This window comes from Lissotriton helveticus, chromosome 3_2 (assembly GCF_964261635.1).
Source record: "Lissotriton helveticus chromosome 3_2, aLisHel1.1, whole genome shotgun sequence".
Taxonomy (NCBI): Eukaryota; Metazoa; Chordata; class Amphibia; order Caudata; family Salamandridae; genus Lissotriton; species Lissotriton helveticus.
The window spans coordinates 2,391,149-2,413,589 of NC_136062.1; the positions used below are offsets into that span (position 1 = coordinate 2,391,149).

The following is a 22,441-nucleotide window of genomic DNA, read 5'->3' on the forward strand; positions in this document are numbered from 1 at the left end:
AAGGTTGTAACTATAAATTCCTACTGGTGATTGCCAGAAGGTAATCTATAGATTTACATCACCAGTAGGTACTTATAGTTAGGACCTAGTTTTTCATTGTGCCTATAACTTTAGCGCCATTTGACAAATCTTCACAAAATTTTCAAAACTAGTATGCAACTCACATGAGCTGCTGTGTGGAAAGTTTTGGGGTGATTCATCAAGCGGGGGCAGCGAAAAAGGGGGTCCCAAAATGCATTTTCTCAATGCAATTTCCAAACACAACTACAGCTCAAACCGCTTACACTAAATTTGGCAGAAAGGTTGATCTTGGTCCAGAAAGTGACTGTTTTGTAATTTGGGGTAAATCTGGTCAGCAATTTTTAGAGTTATTAAAGGAACATCATTTATAGATATCTAGGGAAGCAAATCCTCTGCGGATCTGACAGATCCCACACTGAGATGTGATTGTTTGCCAGCACTGCAACCAGAAAGTGCTGGCAGCAATCTTGGGACTCAGAGTCAGCCGAGTCCCAAACAAAAAGGTGAAAAAAAGAAGGGGGCAGGTTGCGAATAGCCTAACCTCCTAGGCCTGGTTGTGGTTGCCTACAAAAGTTATTTTTTTCAAGTGTGTCATGAGATTGCAGTGCATCCAAGAATTCTCAGCAAAATTGAAAAAAATAGCACAGTCTCCCATGCTTATTTTCTATATGCCCCCGAGTGGGCCAGATTCCCTGGGTTGGAGTTTATATCATAAAGGAAAGGCAAGCATGCGTGCCCCCCCTCCCCAGGCTGATTTCAGCCTCAGAGACCTCCACCCCTCATGACCCAGCCGAATGAATTAAGGAGCAGGGGGGCCATGCAGCCATTTTCTCTGGGGCCAGGCATATTGATCAAAGCGAAAGGGGGGGGCACGTGGCATCCATCCCCAAGCTGTTTTAGGCCCTAAGTACCACCATTCCTGCAGCACAGCCGTGCATTTTTAAAAGGAGGGGCTGTGCAGCCACTAATCGCCCTGGAGACTCCATCTCCCAGGGTCAGGCTCAGTTATTTCCCAGGTGTGGGGCCCCCGGGACATAGCAGTGTCCCTGCCCGCACCAGTGTGGGCAGGAAAACCTCTGTTTGCTCTTGCTTCGCGGGAGCAATTTAAAACTCTCACCAAGTGAGAGCAACAGTAAGTTTGCTCCCAGAGAGAGGTAGCAGGAAAAATGCTCCCACCCACTATGAAGTGGGCGGGGAAACAGAATAAAAAATAGCTCCCACATGTAGGGAGCAGCATTTTCTGCTGCTCCCTGTGTGCAGTAGTAATGTGGGATCCCACCGGAGGCAGGGAGCTGGCTGGGGCTGCGGGAGCATTGGAGCTCCCTGTGACACCCAAGAAAGCGGCAGTGGGTGCCCTGGATGGGCTCCCACCATTAAGCAGCTCCCCATCCCCTTTAATTATTGGCCATGCTACGAAGGATGGGGTCCCCGGCGCAAAATTGGCCAGGGGGGCTGCATGCCCCTCTCCCATTTTAATGATGGCCAGACCCTGGGGGATGGGGTCCCAGGGCTGAAATCAGCTCAGGGAAGGGGACCTAGCAGCCCCCCTTCCCCTAGTAATAATGATCTAAGCTCCAGGGAATGGGGTCCCCATGGCCAAATTGGCCTGGACAGGGGGCTATATTCCCCCTCCTCCTAGTTTATGATGGCCAGGCTGCGGCAGAAACCCCCCTCCCCATTTGCTATATGGATGGGCCCCGAATGATGGGATCCCTAGGGCCAATATAGGCCCAGAGAGGGGGGCAATGTGGGCCCCTTCCTGGGTTGCCGGCATGCCAGGGTGGGACACACGCCAGGACCTGCGACCAACACTCTGCCGAACACGGGCAAAGGCTGTGCACAGCACTGGGTTGGGTGCCTGCGGGGGTTGGCTGAAGGCTGCATGTACTGCAGTTGGGCACCTGCTGGGTCGGCCAAGCCTTGCGGCCAACCCCAGCTGAGCAAGGCCAAAGGCTGTGTGCAGCACAGGTTGTGTGCATGTGGGGGTTTGGTGTAGGGCCTGCTCACAGGCTGGGCCCTACGGCTGACCCCTGCTTAGCATTGCCAAAGGCTGTGCTTGGCACAGGGTTTGGTTCCTGTGGCAGGTTGGCCACAGGCCCTGTGGTCAACTCCCTGCTAAGCACGCCTGTAGGCCATGGGCGGCGGAGGTTGGATTAATATTAGGTAATTAAATATTAGTTAAACGTTAAAAAAACATTTTAGTTAAGAAATATAATTTTTTCAAAACCTTAGAAATTCACAGAAAAAAACAAAGGTTACAAAGATATTATAGTTAGGGCAGTGGCACCCAGCATGACCTTGCGGGTGGGGGGTGGGGGCGGGGGCGCAGGGAGTTGTGGGGGTGGGTAGCGACGCAGGAGGGAGCTAACCAAAAAAAATATTAATATCTTACCTTCGGCCAGGTCCTGCGTCTCTACTCTTGCTCTCCTGCTTCCCAGTTCAGGAACAGGAAGCAGGCAGCACGGCTCCCTCCCCTAAGCCAATCACAATGCTGTAATGCAGCGTTGTGATTGGTCTGAGCGCCGTGACACTGTGCTCAGCCAGGGTCTGGAGGGATGGGCATGTTCTCCATGCAGGCTGTAATGCAGACTGCATGGAGAAGGGGAAAGTGCGCGTGACTGTCATTGCGCACTTAGGAGTGGGCAAACCACTCCTCCCCTGCCCTGCTCCGAGAGCAGTACAGCTCCGCCCACCCCCTGACCCACACAGCAGCACAAACATAAAATGTTTCTCGCCCTGCTTGAAAGCCGTGGTACAATGCTCCTCCACCATAGCGGAGGAGCCGCCACTGAGTTAGGTTCACATTTTACATACACAAAACCATAGAAATTCAGCAGTTATCTGAAGAAACTATAACTCGTGCTCTAAGGCAACTATAACTTTCACCCTTGCCATGCACTGCTATTACCCCACTTATTACATTACTCATGACATCTTCTAGGACATCATTGATAATATCACTACACCATTTTCTAGAAAATTATTGCTGAAGAAACTGTACACGGTGTGGGCGTGAGTTATAGTTACTTTAGGGCACAATTTATAGTTGTTTCAGCTAACTTTAACTAGAACTGCTGAATTCCTATGGCTTTGTGTGTGCAAAACGGCGCAGTTTTGTTAGTTTGAGAGAGGCTGAGTGATTAGCCGAAACGTGTTCCTACACTTTTTGGCAAAGTGCTGTCAGGAAGTAAAATGGGCATTTCCTAAGGATTCGAGTTCTTACTAGTAGGAGAATGTTTGTAGTTATAATGCGGCGTATGTGGTTTATGATGTACACCACTAAACTTTAGTAGAACTGTTCCTTCCAAAGATGTGTACATCTTGAGGTCTAAGTTTTTAAAGCAACCATGTAAGTCACAAGGACACGCTTGTTTCAATGAAACAAGTATCTTAATCAAAGTCACCATTAAGGATACAAATAAAGTAGAAAAAAATTGAATTAATTTGGTCACCTTCATTTTATTTCTGCAGGCAGTTTGATGGAAATGCATTCTCTTGTTCAGCAATTATAATTTTGCAGGCAAGATTTTGTTATCAGCTCTTTGCTTTACCTATTGCCGCTATCCTATATTTTGATATTACTTCCTTTTATTTGTCACCGAGATGTAAGGACAATGACAAAAAGACAAACGTAATACTTTTGGTAATCGTATCCTACAGTCCCAGATTCTGTATCTAGTGTGCCATTGTTTTTTGTTGACAATAATAGATGCATAATGATGTTACATTAGGGGAGGACAACATTAATTTTGAAAAAGCAAAATAAGTAAACTCCGCACTTTTATTCTTTCACCTGCCAACTAGGACTACAAAAAATACCCAAAGTCACTTTCAGGTGAACATGAACAATGGGAAAATGTTGAGGTTCATATGCTGGCTGCAGTTCATCTCTTTCTCACTGGATCTGATTTTATTAGGGTGAACCACGGAAACGAAACGCCTGAGCTGGCCAAGTCTCAATTCATTGACTTTTTTTCTTACTTGACAGAAACAAGCACATTTTAGGGAATTTCGTCAGATCAGTTAGAGGATTTTACACCAGTTTGTATGTCATCAGCCTGGGATTGAAAGCAAAGCACACATCCCGGAATGTTGAACCTGAGAGGCACATAATGACTGTTGGAGAGTGTTGAATGGAAAGAGCCAATTTTTACTCTGGGGGTCTGTTCTGCAAAGAATGATTCAAACCATGTTGTTCTAAGTCTTCAAACCATACCGTTGATTGGGAACATTCCAGAAGCAGAAGAGTAGCCGTGCTAGAATGCACAAGCATGATAACCTTCAGGGTTGTGAACAAGAGTAATGACTCCATATAGCAACCCGGAAGGAGCCCAGCTCCTCCTAAGTCACCCAATAATTCCATCAGGATAAACACTTCAACTGCCTTGTGAGGCTGCATTCTCTCAGGAAACACCAGGCCTAAATAAAGGAAGGAGTGCTCAGTGTGTACGTTTCCCTGCCTGCTCCTGCTGAGCTGAAAGCAAATGTCCTCCCTCCCAGTCTGAGAGACAGAAATAAGAACAGGAGAAAAGCTGGGCAAAGTGTATCCTTATAGGATTTTTCCTGTGAGGAAGGGGCACTGTTACAAACCCTTCCTGTTCTCTTTTCTGTCTCGTGAGGTGGATTCACCTCATTAGTAATGGAGCTTGTAAATTATGATCTGTAGTGCTTAAAAGCATAACTCCCCAATGGAGCTATCTGGTCGCACTAGACCTGGTCTAATCCAAACGTTTAGACCGCCTGCAATGAAATGTGGGTTGGAAACGCGAACCAGCTTTTGCCTGCTGCAAAAGTACTTTAGTTGCATCATGGACAACAAGATGCAGGGGGCAGATGCATCGATGTGTCATCAGAGATAAGATGCAGGGTGCAGATAAAACAATGCATCATCCTTGATCACACAGATAGGTGATGCATTAGTTCTGAGACGCGCATTGGTGAAGATACGTCAGGATTGGAGTCGATGTGCTGCGCATTCAGCCATGTTTTGGACTTGATCCTAGTACCGGCGGCGATGCATCCGCCAATTCCAAGCAGTTGCGTCAATGGAGATGCATGGATTCTGTTGGAGCAGCACTTTAACCCACTTCCAAGTGCGCAGGACTGGATTGGCACCACTTGGGAAGGCAGAGCCACAGATGTTCACTGACACCCACACCTCCGTACTTTGTATCACGATACTCATCATTCAAACCGCGAACTCTAGCAGACTTTGGTGACATCCCCAACTTCTTCAAACTATGAAGATGATGTCTTACCCTGGCCCTTCATCCGAGCCCTCTATGAAAAATCTCTCTCACCGTACTCATCATTATCCTCCCTGTCTCCCTCACTCATGACATATTCCCTGAAGTCCAATACAGGCCAGATCCTCTCACTCTTTAAGAGACCCTAACAACCTCGCCATCTACTGGCGCACCACTGTCTCACATTTGATCTGTAAGCTCATTGAGCATTGACAAAGAGAATAGGTCTAACCTTGACACACTAATGCAATGGTTAGGGTTTCTTTTTATTTTTTTTGGACAAATAATAGCACAAATAAAATAAATTGTCACTAAAGAGGATGTAAGCAATGTGCACTAGCTTCATGCAACCATTCAAAGGGAAGGAAGTTCATGGGAAAAATGTGCTGACCCATTGCCACAGGTTGTATGATGTGGTGTAAGGAAGAAAAATGTGAATAACAAATCAGAAAACCAAAGGATGAAGTCTGCTGACCAAAGGCTACTTATATATGTATATTGTGCATGTTTTTTTGTAAAACAAAAGCCTCGTGAAACAGTTAGTCCTAAAAAGCTGTCCATGCAACTTGAAGGTCACATCAATGTCAACGATGTCCTGTACAACTGCCAGTCAGACTTCGATCATGCTGCAGCTGGTGACATACACCTTGTAAAATATATATGATGTCATCTGGCTACATATAAAGATAACCTCTGTCTTTTGATATTACTGGACCCCTCAACTCCATCGACTGCCTTACCCTCATCCTCAAACTGAAGTCTAACATGGGATTCTCTGGCAAACTCCTTCACTGGCTTGCTTTCTACCTAGCAAACCAACATCAGTTTATTCACTCGGGCTCCATCAGATCCCAGAAAATCTTGATCACCTGTTGAGTACCCAGTTTTTCCAGTACCCAGGCTCTAGCTTGTCCTCAGCCATCATCAATAACTACATGAGCTCTTTGGTGCTACTCACCTGAAGCAGCACAAACATTCACTTTTACAACAATGAACCACAGCAATATTTAAAAGTGTTTTTGCTTCAGACATTCAACACTACACACTGCTTATATCTCATCCACATTGGTATGAGGTGTATCTGGCACCCACCTCACTAAAACAGAATTCCTCAAATTCTACAAGAACACCAAGCAACAGTGGACAATGGGACATGTGCATACTCCCCCGTGTTCTATTCATGGATTGTCTATTTTACTTTTTATTTGCAGTAAAACGAACAGTAGGCGTTCTGCAATGTAAATGGATGTACAGAGGTCTGTTGTCCCCTGCATGTCTCCATCCTTGCACTTGCATGCATTCAGAGGAACTCACAAATGAAATCCATGCCTGATTAATATTAAAGACCAATGCTTCTGTGAATTGCCATGTTTGCCCTGGGACTCATTAGTGCATCTACTACTTTGCAAATATAATCTTCGCTGCAAAGCTTGAAAATCTGCATCTGTGATGCCACCTACGAATAGTACACTGGGCCCTTGGAGTGTACAAAATGTCATTATTAGTATCATAGCAGAGTAGATCAAACTTATCAGTCCATTTAAATGCCAATGGCATTTTGACCCTGACGGCCAATAGCTCCAATGGTCAGCGTCAGCATATGTGTTTATTTGCTGAGCAGTTGAGCATCGCTGAACTCAGTAATGAGAAGTAAGATCATAAGACGATCTAACCAACAGTATCTTAATAAGACTCACTGTAAAAAAATGTGCAGTAAGTGACTAATGTCACGAGTCAATGAGAGCACAGAAGTCCCTACTGAAGTGCCCTAGGGAATGAGCCACGGAAAGGAAATCTAAAGGTGTGATGAGCTGTACAACGGGTGAAACACAGAAACAAAACATTCAGTCAAACATTTTTCCCGTCATTATTTTCCTCTAACCGTTTGTTTCTAGTCTGCTTTAGTTAGTTTGGAACTTTCAGTATTTACTCCTTCGCTGTGTTGTTATTTCTTTTGCTAAATCCCTGCCTTTCCCAGAACTTTTACTAGAGTATGCAATAAAGCTGAGGTTATGTTACCAAAACATGTGACCTTGATAACTTTCAAGTGTTGAGCCTTTGTCGACACCCTGGGATGAAGGGGTTCTTGGAGTCTCATTTTCAACACCAATGTCTTTTTCCATTTGATATACTATTAGTTGGGGTTCTAAAGGTGACCTTAATTTTAATCTATTTGTGCTGCGTACCAGGTGTAATCCATTTGGATTCTGTATCAGATTTTGGCCGCTAACACTCGAAAGTCTGCTGAGGCCAATGGTTACATTTTCAGGAACGAGTGGAATGTTTGATGTTTTCCAATTCATTTTGGCAGACCATTCAGCTGGCTTTTTCAGGTTGTCGGAACGTGAAGTGGAGGTTAATTAAAGTGAACTGAGAAACAGTTCTCTGTGAATAGTACAGCATAGATATCTGAAAGACAGCAGAATGAGAGTTTGCCATTTATTATGTAATTTATGTACTGCACTCCAATTAATCTATTGAAACACTGGAAAAGGAAGGAAGCCACCTGCAAGTTAAAGTCACCAATAAGCGAAGGAATTTGTGAGCCTAACTTGGCCACAAGCAGACATTCCCAAAAAATGCTTGCCACATTTTGCATTGTAAATTGGTTTGCTACATATCATGAATGTTTTTATGTATATCTTTACTCACAAGCCTATTGCATTAGGCAGAGTTTTAGGTTATGCTTTGGCATTGAAATAGGCTATCTAGGTGCTACCCTGTACTTTTTTATCAGCTGGATCTTCATTTTTGATACAGAATTTAGTGGAATTAAAATATTTAAAATTAAGTTCGGCATATAATATAACACTTACATAGATAACTTATTAATTTGGAAATAATTCATGAGTTTGTTATGAAGAGATACAATTATGGTTAATGATATGGTCATGAATTTCTTGAGCATATGAAATCGCTGATCATGTGTAATTGAGCAGCAATCTGTGCCATGTAAATTGAGGGTGGGTTGTGTGCTATTAACTAGAATGCATAATGTATAAATATGCATAGTTGTTTGTTCATTTAATGTGTAAAACGTTAGTAGTAAGATCTTTGATATCTACATTTCAACATTACCCATCATTTTTTGCTTGATAGATGGATATTAGGAAGCAGAAAATAAAAAATTTGTTTTACTGCAAAATGAACATTATTTTTTATTTACTATCATCATCAATACATCACCTAGACATCTTAGATACTTATACTAAATCTCAGCACACTCTCTTCTCATTACTGTACATACGATCAGGCACTGTATATGTCATAGGTAATGCAACATTATATATAACACTTCTTGGCAGTTCCCCAAGTGTTCAATGTGTACAATTAGTTTCTTTCTTTTCTTTTGCACAATTTGGGACTATTCAATAAAGAGGTTATAATATGATATATTCATACTTACCGAGGAAGTGGCTGAAAGTGATCATAGGGCATAATCTCCTTAAATCCTTCACTGCATAAAATATATATAAGATATTAGATCCTGGCTCAGAATGTTTCTTTCCTTTATTCATATTCATAGTGTTTTATAGAAATGTCAAAAGAAATCTTTTCAATTTGTAATATTGTCTATTGAAAAACACAATTATTTGCTGAACAAAGAAATATTACATTGCATGCACAACTATTTTTGATTAGGTCTCTGTTACATACACCTTTAAATGTCTGCTCTTCAGACCTATTGTTTACAATATACATACAGTGGGTTTTGGATCAGCCCTTTGCTCATGATTGTATTGTTTTGTCGTCTATCGCCCTTCCCTGCTCCTGATGCCATGTCTTTTCTCTCTATTCTTGTGTGCATCCCACCCAGAATCATTTTGGTCTCAGTGTTCTGATTGGTTGACGTGTATCCTTCTACTCTTCACCTTTTTAGCATTCAAGGAACTGCTTTTTTTACTCTTAGCACTCTATGGGAGTGTGTGTGTTTTCTTGCCTCTCACCCATGTGCTGCTTCCTGCTTCATTTTTCCTCACCACTTGCTAACCGTGATGCTTCTCCACTCTCTCCCCCTCCCCCTCTCATCTTATCTGTTGTTTCTCTTGCCCACTCCCATCCTAATCCCTCATCGTCTCTTATTATTTTATTTTTTTAGCTGTGGGTGCCTGCATCTATTGGGAAATTACATAAAGACAACTCATTACTACTCTGAAGCTAACCAACAGCACCCTGGGGCATACATGAGCTATCAGACCACCAAGTCTGGTCAAGTGGGTCATGTTTCTTTCTTCACTCCAGCAATCAGTGATTATGAGGGGACAGAGCAATCCCAACACCCGTAGCCTGTATGCTGTGTCATGGACAGGAAAATGGTTCTAGCCTTCTTCAATGGTTTTAAAATACAGCATAGTCTTGGACACATGTATATACTCGCAACCATTACATTGTAAGATGTAGGGAACATTGGAGAAGTCAAATCATTATATTTTTGAGTGATATGTCCAACTCAATTTTTTTTTCTTGAGAGTTTTTAAGTTTACAGTTTGTTTTGTGCCTGACTCTTTGTTTTTAGGGTATTCAGTTTAAACTTGAGGTTTTCTTTTACACGTCTATCCAAAGGATGCAAGAGTTGACTTTTACAAAATTGCCACCAATGAGGCAGTGGCCTGTGAGGCCATTTTGGAATGGATTGTTGTGATTGAGTAACATCAGGAGCAGCAGTACAGTGTATGTGTCCCGACCATCTGAGAAAGCTATACATTTGCGGGCTTCTACGGGGACACGTTTTTCCAAGTCCATTCAAAGGATATTCTTATGTGATGGTATATTTTAGTGTTTGAAAAAGGACGAAAAGGTAAAAATTACATTGACTTCTACAGATACTGTCAACCTGTTCTCCTGTCATTGTACTTACTATCTCTAGCTTATTAATATGTTATTGTTGAGCACCATGTACTTGTATAGCATGTACAATTTTAAACCCATCACAGACAAATCTGTTTCTGCTTTGTATTTGTAGCTAGAACGAGAATCGTTTACTATGACCATAGAAAAGTATAATACATGACCAGCATGCTCTATCGAGATCAGTACTTTTGTTTCACAGTACAGTCAGGATGCACAATTGACTAAATCCTAATCGGAATGTGTGAAAATATACTTTATTTGCTGTTTTTCCGACCAAAGGTATACCATTTTGTATATGAAAACCCAAGTCAGAAACACAAGGATTCATTGCAGTGATGAATATAAATTTAAGGGACATGGATACACATGAACATCAATTCAACAAAATGCTATGGGTAGCAGAAGTGGCATCACATGCCCTTTGATGACATCACAGGAAGTGAAATTATGGCTGGAAGGCAAGATTGCGGCTGACTAGAGCGGCCGTTCACTCCTCTCTGACCGCCGACATTCACGGAGAATCGGCAGCGAGGAAGTCGAAATGTTTGTACAATATGTTTAAGTAGCAATCGCTCTGAGAACACAAGAAGGCAAAGAAATCAAAAATCCAGGTGTAGCACAAGGTGAGCATCACCAGGGGGGGAGTATGGTTAAAGAAAAAGTCATTGGGGGAATGGATATATTGAATTTGCCAGCTGTAGATAAAAGTCTGACCCCAAATGACAGCATAGCCACTGAGAATGCACTAACTATCACTGCAGCCAATACAAAATACTCAGCCTTTTGCTTACGATGTAACTCCCCCTGCCTGCAGCTAGAGATGCAAGCCCGCAGTAACGAGGAAACAACAGCTACCATTAAGTCTGCAGAAGCCATTGAACCGTTTGTTAAACAAAGGTCTAGCAATTCAGCTAATACTCAAGGGGGTTCAGGAGCAGGGACTGAAAATTATGCCGCATCCTCAAACCATAGCAAGCAAGATTTTTATTCATTTTCAGACGGTATTTGGTCAGTATCTGGCTCCCCTTCCGAGTCTCAGGAAGACTTTAGTGATGAGAGCTCGGGGTCAGGCACCGGGAGAAAAGACATGACCGCGACAATTCGCAAAACAATGAAAATAATATCTCACCCAAGCCCGCATAAGAAAGATCTAAGATGGGATCATCTGGGAGCTGGGCTACTTAGTACAAGCAATACAAATGCAAATGCACCATCAGCGGTGAACCATTCCTCTGCTACGCCCCCGACCTTGGACACTGTCATTCAGAGTATACTCTCTCATCGAGAAGAGACGTGACAGGATAGTAAACGCACGCAGACAACAATGCGCAAAATCCAAGGGGCAGTTAGAAAAGTTGTGAAATCATGTGTGGTAATAAACGAACGACTTACAGCCCTCGAGGCTCGGACTGAAATCTTGGAGACTGATGTCACTACCACACGCACAGCTACAGTGGCAGATGAGGCGCAGGTTGTTGATATACAGTGGAAAATCGAGGACTTCGAAAATAGATTGCACCGCAATAATCTACGTGTTTTAGGGGTCCCGGAGGGAAAAGAAGGAGAAGACACTCAGAGATATATGGTTGACGTCCTGTCGAAAGCATTTCCAGATCTTGGGGAATGGAACTGGGAACTGGAAATCCAAAGGGCGCATCGCGTTCCTTTTAACCTCAAATTACCCTCAAAGCCCTATACGAAACCCCGAGCAGTACTTATATACTTTGGCAATTATTTGCTCCGCCAAGCAGTCTATGACAAAGCAAAACCTACGACAAAGCGCAGTGGTGGAGATTATACCTTTTTTGTGCAACCGGATTATTGCCACTTTACTGTCGAAAGACCCTGGCGCCTCCGACAAATGATTAAACCGGTACAGGATCGGGGAGGGCAGGTATTCCTCCTACATCCTGCCCGGTTGAAAGTAATTAAGGGGGAACATGTCCTCTTCTTTACCTCGGAAATTAAAGCACAAGAATATCTGGAGAAATGGACCTAAAGCGTATGGACTAAGTGAATGTTTAGGGCAAAGGGCGAGAACTGTGTATATATTTTTTTCAACGTGCTTTTTTTTCTCTCAGATTTATAGAGCATTAGTCTTTGGATCTTAGCTACTTGTTCTTTTTTCATTTTTTTCTCTTATTTTACTTCCTCGCTGTCCTTTGCCTTAATCTACTTTTGGTCAGGGTGGAGCCACCATCGCAGCAGACTACTAGTAGTCTTAATGCCTTTTTGTAAGGGAAGGGAGGGGGGTAGGAATCGAGGGGGCAGGGAATGGAAAATTAATTTGCATTAGAAAGTAACGGCGATCAAAGCAGAGAGAGCTGAGTAGATTAAATGGCTCAAATCACTATTTGTTCATTGAACGTAGGGGGTCTCAACGACAGACATAAATGTAGCAATGTTGCAGTGATGCTAAGAAACTTTAATTCTGAAATTATATGCCAACAGGAAACACACATCCCATGGGGGAGCCGGGATACATTGGCTATAAGAGGATATAATCTCGTGATATGTTCTACCCAGACCTCAACTATTAGAGGAACAGCGATTCATATTAAAAGTCGGTTTGGGTCAGCCATACGGACTTCAGGGGATAAATCAGGACGATGGGCAATGGCCCAGCTCCCTATGGGAATCACTATCTGCACCATATATCGGTCAAATGAGGACGATCCCCAAACTCTAAACTATCTAAAAATGGAGGCAGCATCCGGGTCCGCTTATATTCTGTGGGGATTTTAATATTCATTATGAAAAGGGGTTCGACGGCACCCAAAGAAATCAAGGGAGAAAACCCAGAGTTCACTGCGCTCTCTCTGCTCTACAAACCAGCTATGATCTGCGTGACCTTTGGGGGGTAAAGCATCTATTAGATCCCGGATATACGTATTATTCAAATCCTCATCGAAATTTTTATAGGCTTGATTATTTCTTTGTGTCATCTTCCCTTAGCTCATGTGCAGAAGTAAAAAAACTCCTGAAAATACTATCAGACCATAACCCTTTAATCATGGGTGTGATACTTCCAAATCTACAACATCAGAACATGAAATGGACATTTGATAGATCATTATTACATAACGAAAGCTATATAATGTACATTAAAAAATGGGCTATTAATTATTATGAGTTGAATCAATATAGTTCCTCACGTAATATTGTTTGGGATAGCTTTAAAGCTGGGCTTCGGGGGGAGACAATTAGCTTTATAGGGAAGGCCAGGAAACAAGAAAAGCAGGAAATCAACAGGTTGTTATCTAAATTGGGAGAGCTGGAAAAAGAATATACAGGGGCAGTTAGGCGAAAACAAGAGAGCCTAGAAAACTCAATATGTCATAATATCGCAATCATGAAGGCCGAAATAAACAATTATTATATTAAGAAGGGAGCTGCTATCTACCAAGCACATAAATCAGAAGGATATGAGTATGGGGAATCTATTGGTAAAGTGTTGGCTTTGCGGACGAAACAAAAAGCCGCAAAAAATAGCATAACAGAAATTAAGGGTAACAATGGGGCCTCCTATACAGTTAGAAAAGAGATTATAAAATTCTTTGAGAAATTCTATCAAGATCTGTATAAGCAAGGGTATACAGAGCCTATGTTAGACAGTGATACTGAACGCATTCTAGGTAGTCAACGAAGGCTCAGTGCAGAAATACGAGAAGAACTAGAAAAAGAAATAACTGAAGCAGAGGTACTTGGTGCTCTACAAGTAATGGCCGTTGGGAAGGCGGCAGGTCCTGATAGGATTCCCCTGGAACTATATAAGGTGATTCAGAAAGAAATAGCCCCTATGCTATTAGATCTGTTTTTAGGGGTACAATATAACAGGGTCCCCCCAGAGTCCTGGCAAAGGGCGGATATAGTTGTGTTTCTAAAAAAGGGAAAGTCCACAAACAATCCTGCCTCATATAGGCCTGTTTTTTCTAATGAACACGGATACGAAATTGTATTAATAAATTCAAGCAACCAGCCTAGGGAGGATCATAGCTCATCTTGTCTCTCCTTGGCAACACGGTTTTATACCGCAGAAAGGCACTACGGATCATCTTAGACGTGCAATAGCTTTGCTGGACATCACTGAGGCAGCTGGGGAGAAGATGGCTATGATCGTCCTAGACGCGGAGAAAGCTTTCGACCACGTTGCATGGCAGTACTTATGGACAACTATGGCACAAAGGGGATTTGGTCCCGGTATTTTAACAGCTATACAAGCAATGTATCATCAACCATATGCTAAATTGAATATTATGGGGGAGGAATCTGCCTCTATAACGATAGCGAGGGGGACGAGACAGGGGTGTCCCTGCTCGCCAATACTCTTTGCTATCTATATTGACATCTTCATCTAACACATTTTTCAAGACCAGATTCTCGTGCCAGTCCAGCGAAACGGCTATGAGACCAAAATATTGGCATACGCTGATGATCTTGTGATAATAACAACAGAACCAGACAAGGCAATTGCTCGAATTCAGAGATTAGCAGGAGAGTATGGCAGAAAATCAGGCTACCTTCTAAATACAGGTAAAACCCAGATTTTATGTTACAGCAATACTGGGTTTAATGATCCTCGAAAATTAGCTGAAGTAACCTATTTAGGTATTAAGATCACCAGAGATATTGATACCATCTGGAAAATAAATATGCAACCAATATGTGAAAAGATTAGTATAGACCTTCAACGGCTCAACAGACTCCATCTATCACTTATAGGACGATGCAATATCTTAAAAATGGTTATGTTCCCGAAAATTTTATATCGGTTCAGGTCAATACCAGTGGCTATTGAGGAACAATTTTTAAAGAGGATAGATAGTATCTTCAACTCTTTTTCTTGGAAATATTCTAAAATCTGCTGATCTTTCAAATTCTTAACTTGCCGCAGGAGCTAGGTGGATGGTCTGCCCCAAATATCAGATATTATTACTATGCATGTTTTTTGCAGCAGATGTCATATGTAAATATGTCAGGTAGTAGTGGTAGACATTATAATTTAAATGGTGATCTACCTTCAATCTACGAGCCAGCCATAGGGAATAAGGGTCAAGGGATACTTCTTACACAAATCGAGTCTAGCTACTATAAAAAACTAAGTTCAAGATAATGCTCACAATCTGGAAGATTTGGAAAAAGATGCGATCCTATTTAATATACCTACATGTTATGTTGTTATGTCTTCTTTTATAGCGCACGAATCACCGTGAGGCATCTCGGCGCTTGCTTTGGGAACCCGTCCTGGCTTTTCCCTGTGAGATAACCCGTACTGGGCATCCCCAAGGTGAAAGCCAGGCATCCCGCCGCGGGTGGCCGTAGTGGAGATTAAGCAAGCTATTGCCCAGAGTTGCAGAGTGTGAACCCATGATTCGAGAAGGCACCGAAGCGAGATTTATCGAGTCCGTGGACATTTGGGCTCAAGACCCTGCCGCATCGGGAATTGAACCCTGGTCCCGGGTCTGACCTCTGCTTCAGGGTCTGCCTCCTCTAACCAGTGAGCCATACTTCTCCACATATAATAGATATACTCCGCAATGGCGATCTCCTTATTCTCCACTATTATTATATGATAGAATGGCTAGGCAATGGGAGGAAAAGGGAGTATTGATGGTTGGTGATCTACATGCTGCTGAACGAAGATTGCCTTTTTTGGAACTTCAACAAAAATATGGTCTATCTGATAATTCATTTTTTAAATATAACCAAATTACAAGCCTTTTGAATAAATTAAAAAACAAGGGACTATTCCTCCACAAGATACCCCTAATCGAAATCAGTTCCAATTCGCAGGCTAGAATTAAGAATATATATGAAGTATCAATGGACATACTCCCAGATGATTTGGAAGCGGTAGAAGCTAAGTGGGTTATGAAGACTACGATACCGATATATGCCAATCCCTGAATCTATCTAGGGAAACCTTTCTGGTGGCAAATTTGAAAGCCCAGCACTATTGTACGCTCTATGATCTTTATTATACCCCTGAAAAATTACATTGTTGGGGTAAAAGAGAGAACAATAAGTGCCCTAGATGTAAACAAGGACCTGCAGATACGATACATATGTTCTATAGCTGCGATCAATTAAACAAAGTAATGAATCAAATGGAATCTTTTCTGACAGCAGCTGTGGAGTGTCCTGTTAACATATCTGCCACCATAATGTTATTAGGATGTGATGAAAGTTTGTAATGTTGTCATTATGCGAGTAAATTTGTTTTTATTGCTATAGCGGTAATGAGACTTCTAATTTCCACTCATTGGAAAGACGTAGATCCTCCACGCTTTCAATCATGGATCGGTCGACTATTGGCTTTCTATCATCTGGAAAAAGAACTTTATGAATGTAAGGGCCAAGCGGCCTGAAAACGAGGCAGAGCAATATGGGCTCCATTTAAGAGATGTATTGCAGATCAAAAAGTATGTAATTGTCATGCCCCGAGATTCTCAACGTACTGCCCCTTTAAGATCTCCAACTATAAATCTTCACTGAACCCTGGGAGCGACGCTTTACGTTCTAGCGTCTAGCTCCGTTGCTCCCAGTTCCATCTTGTTCCCTGCTCCTGACTTCCGTTCTATTCAGTCCGTCTGTTTACAGAGCGGATTCCTCTGTCCTTCGCGTTATTCCGCTTTGTTCTCGGCTTCCACTCAGAAGCTCCCGGTGCCTTTTCGCGCCTCCTTTCCACTGCTCCGCCCGACGGCTGGGATTGGTTCTCCGCCGTCCGGCCGGGCGTTACATTCCTGCCCTCTCACCTACAGTCCTCAGCTCCGCCCGACGGCCGGGATTGTTTCTCCGCCATCCGGCCGGGTGGTGTGTGTCTACCCCTTCCTTTTTAGGTATTTAGGTTTATTTTCATTTGTGTTTTTGCAAACCTCCTTTGGCTGGGCTTGTACTCCACCTTTTACGTTAAGCCCATTAATTTGTCCCTTCCCACTTGGCTGTCTTTCGGCTGGCCCCTTTACCATCCATTTCCGGTGCCAGCATTCATCCGTGTTTGGGGATACTTGTGTGGACTCCAATTGAGGTGCAGGATTCCAGATACTTCACATAGAAGAATTACGGTAACAGCGCTGTGCGCTGCCTCCTTGATTATCTAACAGTGTTTGATAGGTATAGTTATCTAATTCATGTGTTTCATATTATAGATGTTAGTACACAATATTGGAGTTGGCATTGGAATACTGTCAAGTGTATTTAGAGTACTACATCCATCGGACAGTCTTGTACATCGTTCCAAGTAAGAACATTGTGTTTAGGTGCTTACATCACAAGTGTTTACTTGTAGGAGAGTTGTCAATAATTTTGTTCTATCAATCCCATTATAGTTCAAGAAGATTTCCCACACCTCCTATACCTCTGTTCTGAGGCTTAGACAAAACATTGATGGTATGTACTATTGATACAGAGAAGCATAGAGACACATGAGTATAAGATGCTGTTGTTCCATAACGTGTATATTTATTTCAGCTCTACATCCACCAGACATTCCATACAGTGTGTTACGCGACCAAACAGAAGATCACAGTCAAGCTTTCTTTGTACCTTCCCAACCTTTCCTTGTTTTGTCTCCCTGTTTTCCCCTGGCGAGCCTCTCAATACTCTAGTGTTTGATAGAGTCGGAAGGCCGTAGGGGAAGGCTGTGGAATTATCTTCGGATTCCTGACGCTCCTGCAGAACCTCCCTGGAAACCATTACAGTAATGGAGTATATATATATATATATATATACACATTTTTGGGGATATATAAATGATGCTCGGAGGATCAGACTGACAATAATGTTTGCTTAGTTCTTTCTTTCCCTTTCGTTTTCTTCTAATGTTTTTTAAAAAGGAAGTGACATTATGAGACTCTGGACCCTGGCAACATTACAAACTTATGTTATATGATTGCTGCATTGCAGTAGGTGGGATCATTCAAGTTAAAACACTGCAGTTAGCAACAATGAAAAAAGCTACAAATGTAGAAACAAACGTATTTTAGTTGTTAAACATACAATGATTGGCTGTTGTCATGGTAGTACAGTTATCATATCCCAGGGGAAATGCCAAAACAGGCCAGCTGCAGTCACCTTTTTACTAAACAAAGTAAAAGTGCCTCATATGGGTGGGTGAAAGAATGGATGGATGGAAGGGTGGGTGGAAGGATAGATGGGTGAAAGAGAGGATGGGTGGGTGAAATTATGGGTGGATGAGTGGGTGAGAGCATGGGTAGGTGGTGGATGAAAATCAGAGAATGGACAGATGGGAGAATGGATGAACGAAGGTATGGCAGAGTAAATGGAAATCTGAGAGGATGGATAAGTAGTTTAGTGACTAGAAGTTGGGTGAATGGATGGGTGAGAGAATGGAAATCTGAGATAATGGATGGATGGATGGATGAAAGGATATCAGGATACTTGGAAATCTGGGAGGGTTAATGGATGAGTGAGTAAAAGGATGGCAGAGTAAATGGAAATCTGAGAGGATGGATGAATGGGCAAGTGAAAGGATGGCAGAGTAAAGGGAAATCTGAGAGAATAAATGGATGCGAAAGTAAAGGGAAAACTGAGAGGATGGATGGATGATTAATGGATGAATGGATAGAAAACGGATAAACTGATGGATGAAAGGCTTTAGTCATGGATGGGTAAGTAAAATTATGGATGTATGGGTGGGTGAATGGATGGATGTCTGATGCGTGAATGGATACATAGATGGATGCATGCATAGGGGATGGATGTGTGAATGGATGGATGGAATGGCTGATGGAATGTGAATGACTGAATGATGGATACAAGAATCAATGGATGGCAGAATGTAAAGGTGAAACGGTGGAGATCAGGGGGTTGATTGTATGATAAAAGCATGAATGAATATATATGCTTGGATGGAAGAGACAAGGGAGCTTTTCTAGGGAGGTTCGGGCTCACTTGTTTTGCTTGGTTGGTGCCATCAGAGCATCAAAGCTTTGGTTAAATGTACTTTAATATTCTGGCTACTCCCTTGGCTACTACCACTCATAATCACACACCAACTGTATTTGGAGGCATATGTTCACTGACCTGAAGACCAGTAATGAGAAGAGCTTCATTCCTATAGTGGTCTGCGCTCAGGCAAAATGCAGCTGTATTCGTATGATGACTTGCAGGTTTGTCTTGAGCTCTGTTACAACAGTCATTGCACCTTTTGACAGGACCTGAATGTATACAGATGTGGTCTCTTGGATATACTGTGGCAGGACCTGTATCACTATAGTATCCAGCTGTCCTGCACCTATGACATGACCGCTATAGGTATAAAAGTGACTTGCTGTTTTTGAAAGGGCATGGTTTACTAGAGTACCGTCTGGCACACTGTGAGGAGCCTCACATCTGTTTATTGTTCTCAAGAACCAATTAAAGGGGATTTTAATCAGCCGAGATGTCAACCCTAGAATAAAGAGTTCTGTTAGCGGAAGAAGCTCTGAAAGTCTCCCAAAAAACATTGCTACATTTAAATACTGCAGCATCCTCCAATTTGGAAAATGGTGCTCTAAAAATGGTGAATAGCTAAAGGTTTCAAGTGACATGTCAGATGTGGGAAAGGTAATGAGTCCTGTTCTATTTTTTATTTTGGCATGCTGGAATCGTTAATCCTGTATTGATAATAAAATTATGCAAAGTTACACGTTCCTTAAAACAAAGGATGAGGTGGGTGCAGCAAGGATAAGTTAGGGGAACAATCAGACAGCAGGCTCGGATTTCCAAATCAGCATGCCTTACTTTCTCCACAGACTGCATCTAAAACGTCGACCTGCTCAGGAAAAATCATTCTTGTGAGGAATACTTATACGTGGCAAGTGGTTCAATGTTGTGTTAAACACTTTTGCACATAGTGCTGTTTTCTAGACTGCTGCAAAACAACAGTTGATGGACAGAATGCAGAACAATGTCATACATTCACCCCAGTACAGTGATCTGGGCATAAATCCATCGTTGTTTTGCTCACCAAGTCACCCCAGTGTTCCCATGAGGCACAGGGTCAAGACTGATTTGCATATGGCCATGTCTGGCCTGGGGTGGCTTGGTGAGCACAATAAATGGAGTAAACCCAGATCTGTGACTGGGGGTGAATGTTTTGCCATTGTGAGACATTCCATCCATCATCTTGTGTGTTTTGCTGTTCACCCTATGTGGGAAGGGTATGCCCAGACGTGGGTCCTGTGCTCACTAGGCCACTGGAGTCAAGCTATCCTGGCTGATGACGGCTGATAGCCAGAAACTGGTCCCAGGATGCTTGATTCCAGTCCAGGGTACACATGGCTTGGCAGTTTGGGCTGGACTGTTCCCATGAGGCACAGGGTCAAGACTGATTTGCATATGGCCATGTCTGAACTGGGGTGGCTTGGTGAGCAAAATAACGATGGATTAAACCCAGATCTGTGACTGGGGGTAAATGTTTTGCCATTGTGCAACATTCCGTCCATCATCTTGTGTGTTTTGCTGTTCACCCTATGTGGGAAGGGTATGCCAAGATGTGGGTCCCGTGCTCACTAGGCCACTGCACGTAAGCTATCCTGGCTGATGACGACTGATAGCCAGAAACTGGTCCTAGCATGCTTGATTCCAGTCCAGGGAGGCCATGGCTTGGCAGTTCGGGCTGGACTGTTCACATGAGGCAGAGGGTGAAGACTGATTTGCATATGGCCATGTCTGAACTTGGGTGGCTTGGTGAGCAAAATAACAATGGATTAAACCCAAATCTGTGACTGGGGGTGAAAGTTTTGCCATTGTGCAACATTCCGTCCATCATCTTGTGTGTTTTGCTGGTCACCCTATGTGGGAAGAGTATGCCCAGACGTGGGTCCCGTGCTCACTAGGCCACTGGAGTCAAGCTATCCTGGCTGATGACGCCTGATAGTCAGAAACCGATCCTCGGATGCTTGATTCCGGTCCAGTGAAGACATGGCTTGGCAGTTCGGGCTAGACTGTTCCCATGAGGCACAGGGCAAGACTGATTTGCATATGGCCATGTCTGAACTTGGGTGGCTTGGTGAGCAAAATTACGATGGATTAAACCCAGATCTGTGACTGGGGGTGAATGTTTTGCAATTGTGCAACATTCCGTCCATCATCTTCTGTGATTTGCTGTTCACCCTATGTGGGTCCCCTGCTCACTAGGCCACTGGAGTCAAGCTATCCTGGCTGATGATGGCTGATAGCCAGAAACCGGTTCAAGGATGCTTGATTCTGGTCCAGGGAAGACATGGCTTGGCAGTTCGGGCTGGGCTGTTCCCATGATGCACAGGGTCAAGACTGATTTGCATATGGCCATGTGTGAACTGGGGTGGCTTGGTGAGGAAAATAACGATGGATTAAACCCAGATCTGTGACTGGGGGTGAATGTTGTGCCATTGTGAAACATTCCGTCCATCATCTTGTGTATTGTGCTGTTCACCCTATGTGGGAAGGGTATGCCCAGATGTGGGTCCCATGCTTACCAGGCCACTGGAGTCAAGCTATCCTGGCTGATGATGGCTGATAGCCAGAAACTGGTCCTAGGATGCTGGATTCCGATCCATGGAAGACATGGCTTGGCAGTTCAGGCTGGACTGTTCCCATGAGGCACAGGGTCAAGACTGATTTGCATATGGCCATGTCTGAACTGGGGTGGCTTGGTGAGCAAAATAACGATGGATTAAACCCAGATCTGTGACTGGGGGTGAATGTTTTGCCATTGTGCAACATTCCGTCCATCATCTTGTGTGTTTTGCTGTTCACCCTATGTGGGAAGGGTATGCCCAGACATGGGTCCCGTGCTTACAAGGTCACTGGAGTCATGCTATCCTGGCTGATGACGGCTGATAGCCAGAAACTGGTCCTAGGATGCTTGATTCCAGTCCAGGGTACACATGGCTTGGCAGTTTGGGCTGGAATGTTCCCATGAGGCACAGGGTCAAGACTGATTTGCATATGGCCATGTCTGAACTGGGGTGGCTTGGTGAGCAAAATAACGATGGATTAAACCCAAATCTATGACTGGGGGTGAATGTTTTGCAATTGTGCAACATTCCGTCTATCATCTTGTGTGTTTTGCTGTTCACCCAATGTGGGAAGGGTATACCCAGACGTAGGTCCCGTGCTCACTAGGCCACTGGACTCAAGCTATCCTGGCTGATGACGACTGATAGCCAGAAACTGGTCCTAGGATGCTTGATTCCAGTCCAGGGAGGCCATGGCTTGGCAGATTGGACTGGACTGTTCACATGAAGCAGAGGGTGAAGACTGATTTGCATATGGCCATGTCTGAACTGGAGTGGCTAGGTGAGCAAAATAACAATGGATTAAATCCAAATCTGTGA

At 43.3% G+C, this 22,441-nt stretch overlaps 1 protein-coding gene across 1 annotated transcript in view; it reads right to left on the reverse strand.

Annotated features, from left to right (window-relative positions):
* ADAMTSL3 (ADAMTS like 3) overlaps positions 1-22,441 on the reverse strand; it is a 2,298,702-nt gene that overhangs the window by 754,187 nt on the left and 1,522,074 nt on the right. The window contains exon 12 of the mRNA XM_078684728.1: positions 8,674-8,724. Within this exon, the coding sequence (XP_078540854.1) occupies positions 8,674-8,724 (51 nt within the window). The remainder of the gene's footprint in view (positions 1-8,673; positions 8,725-22,441) is intronic.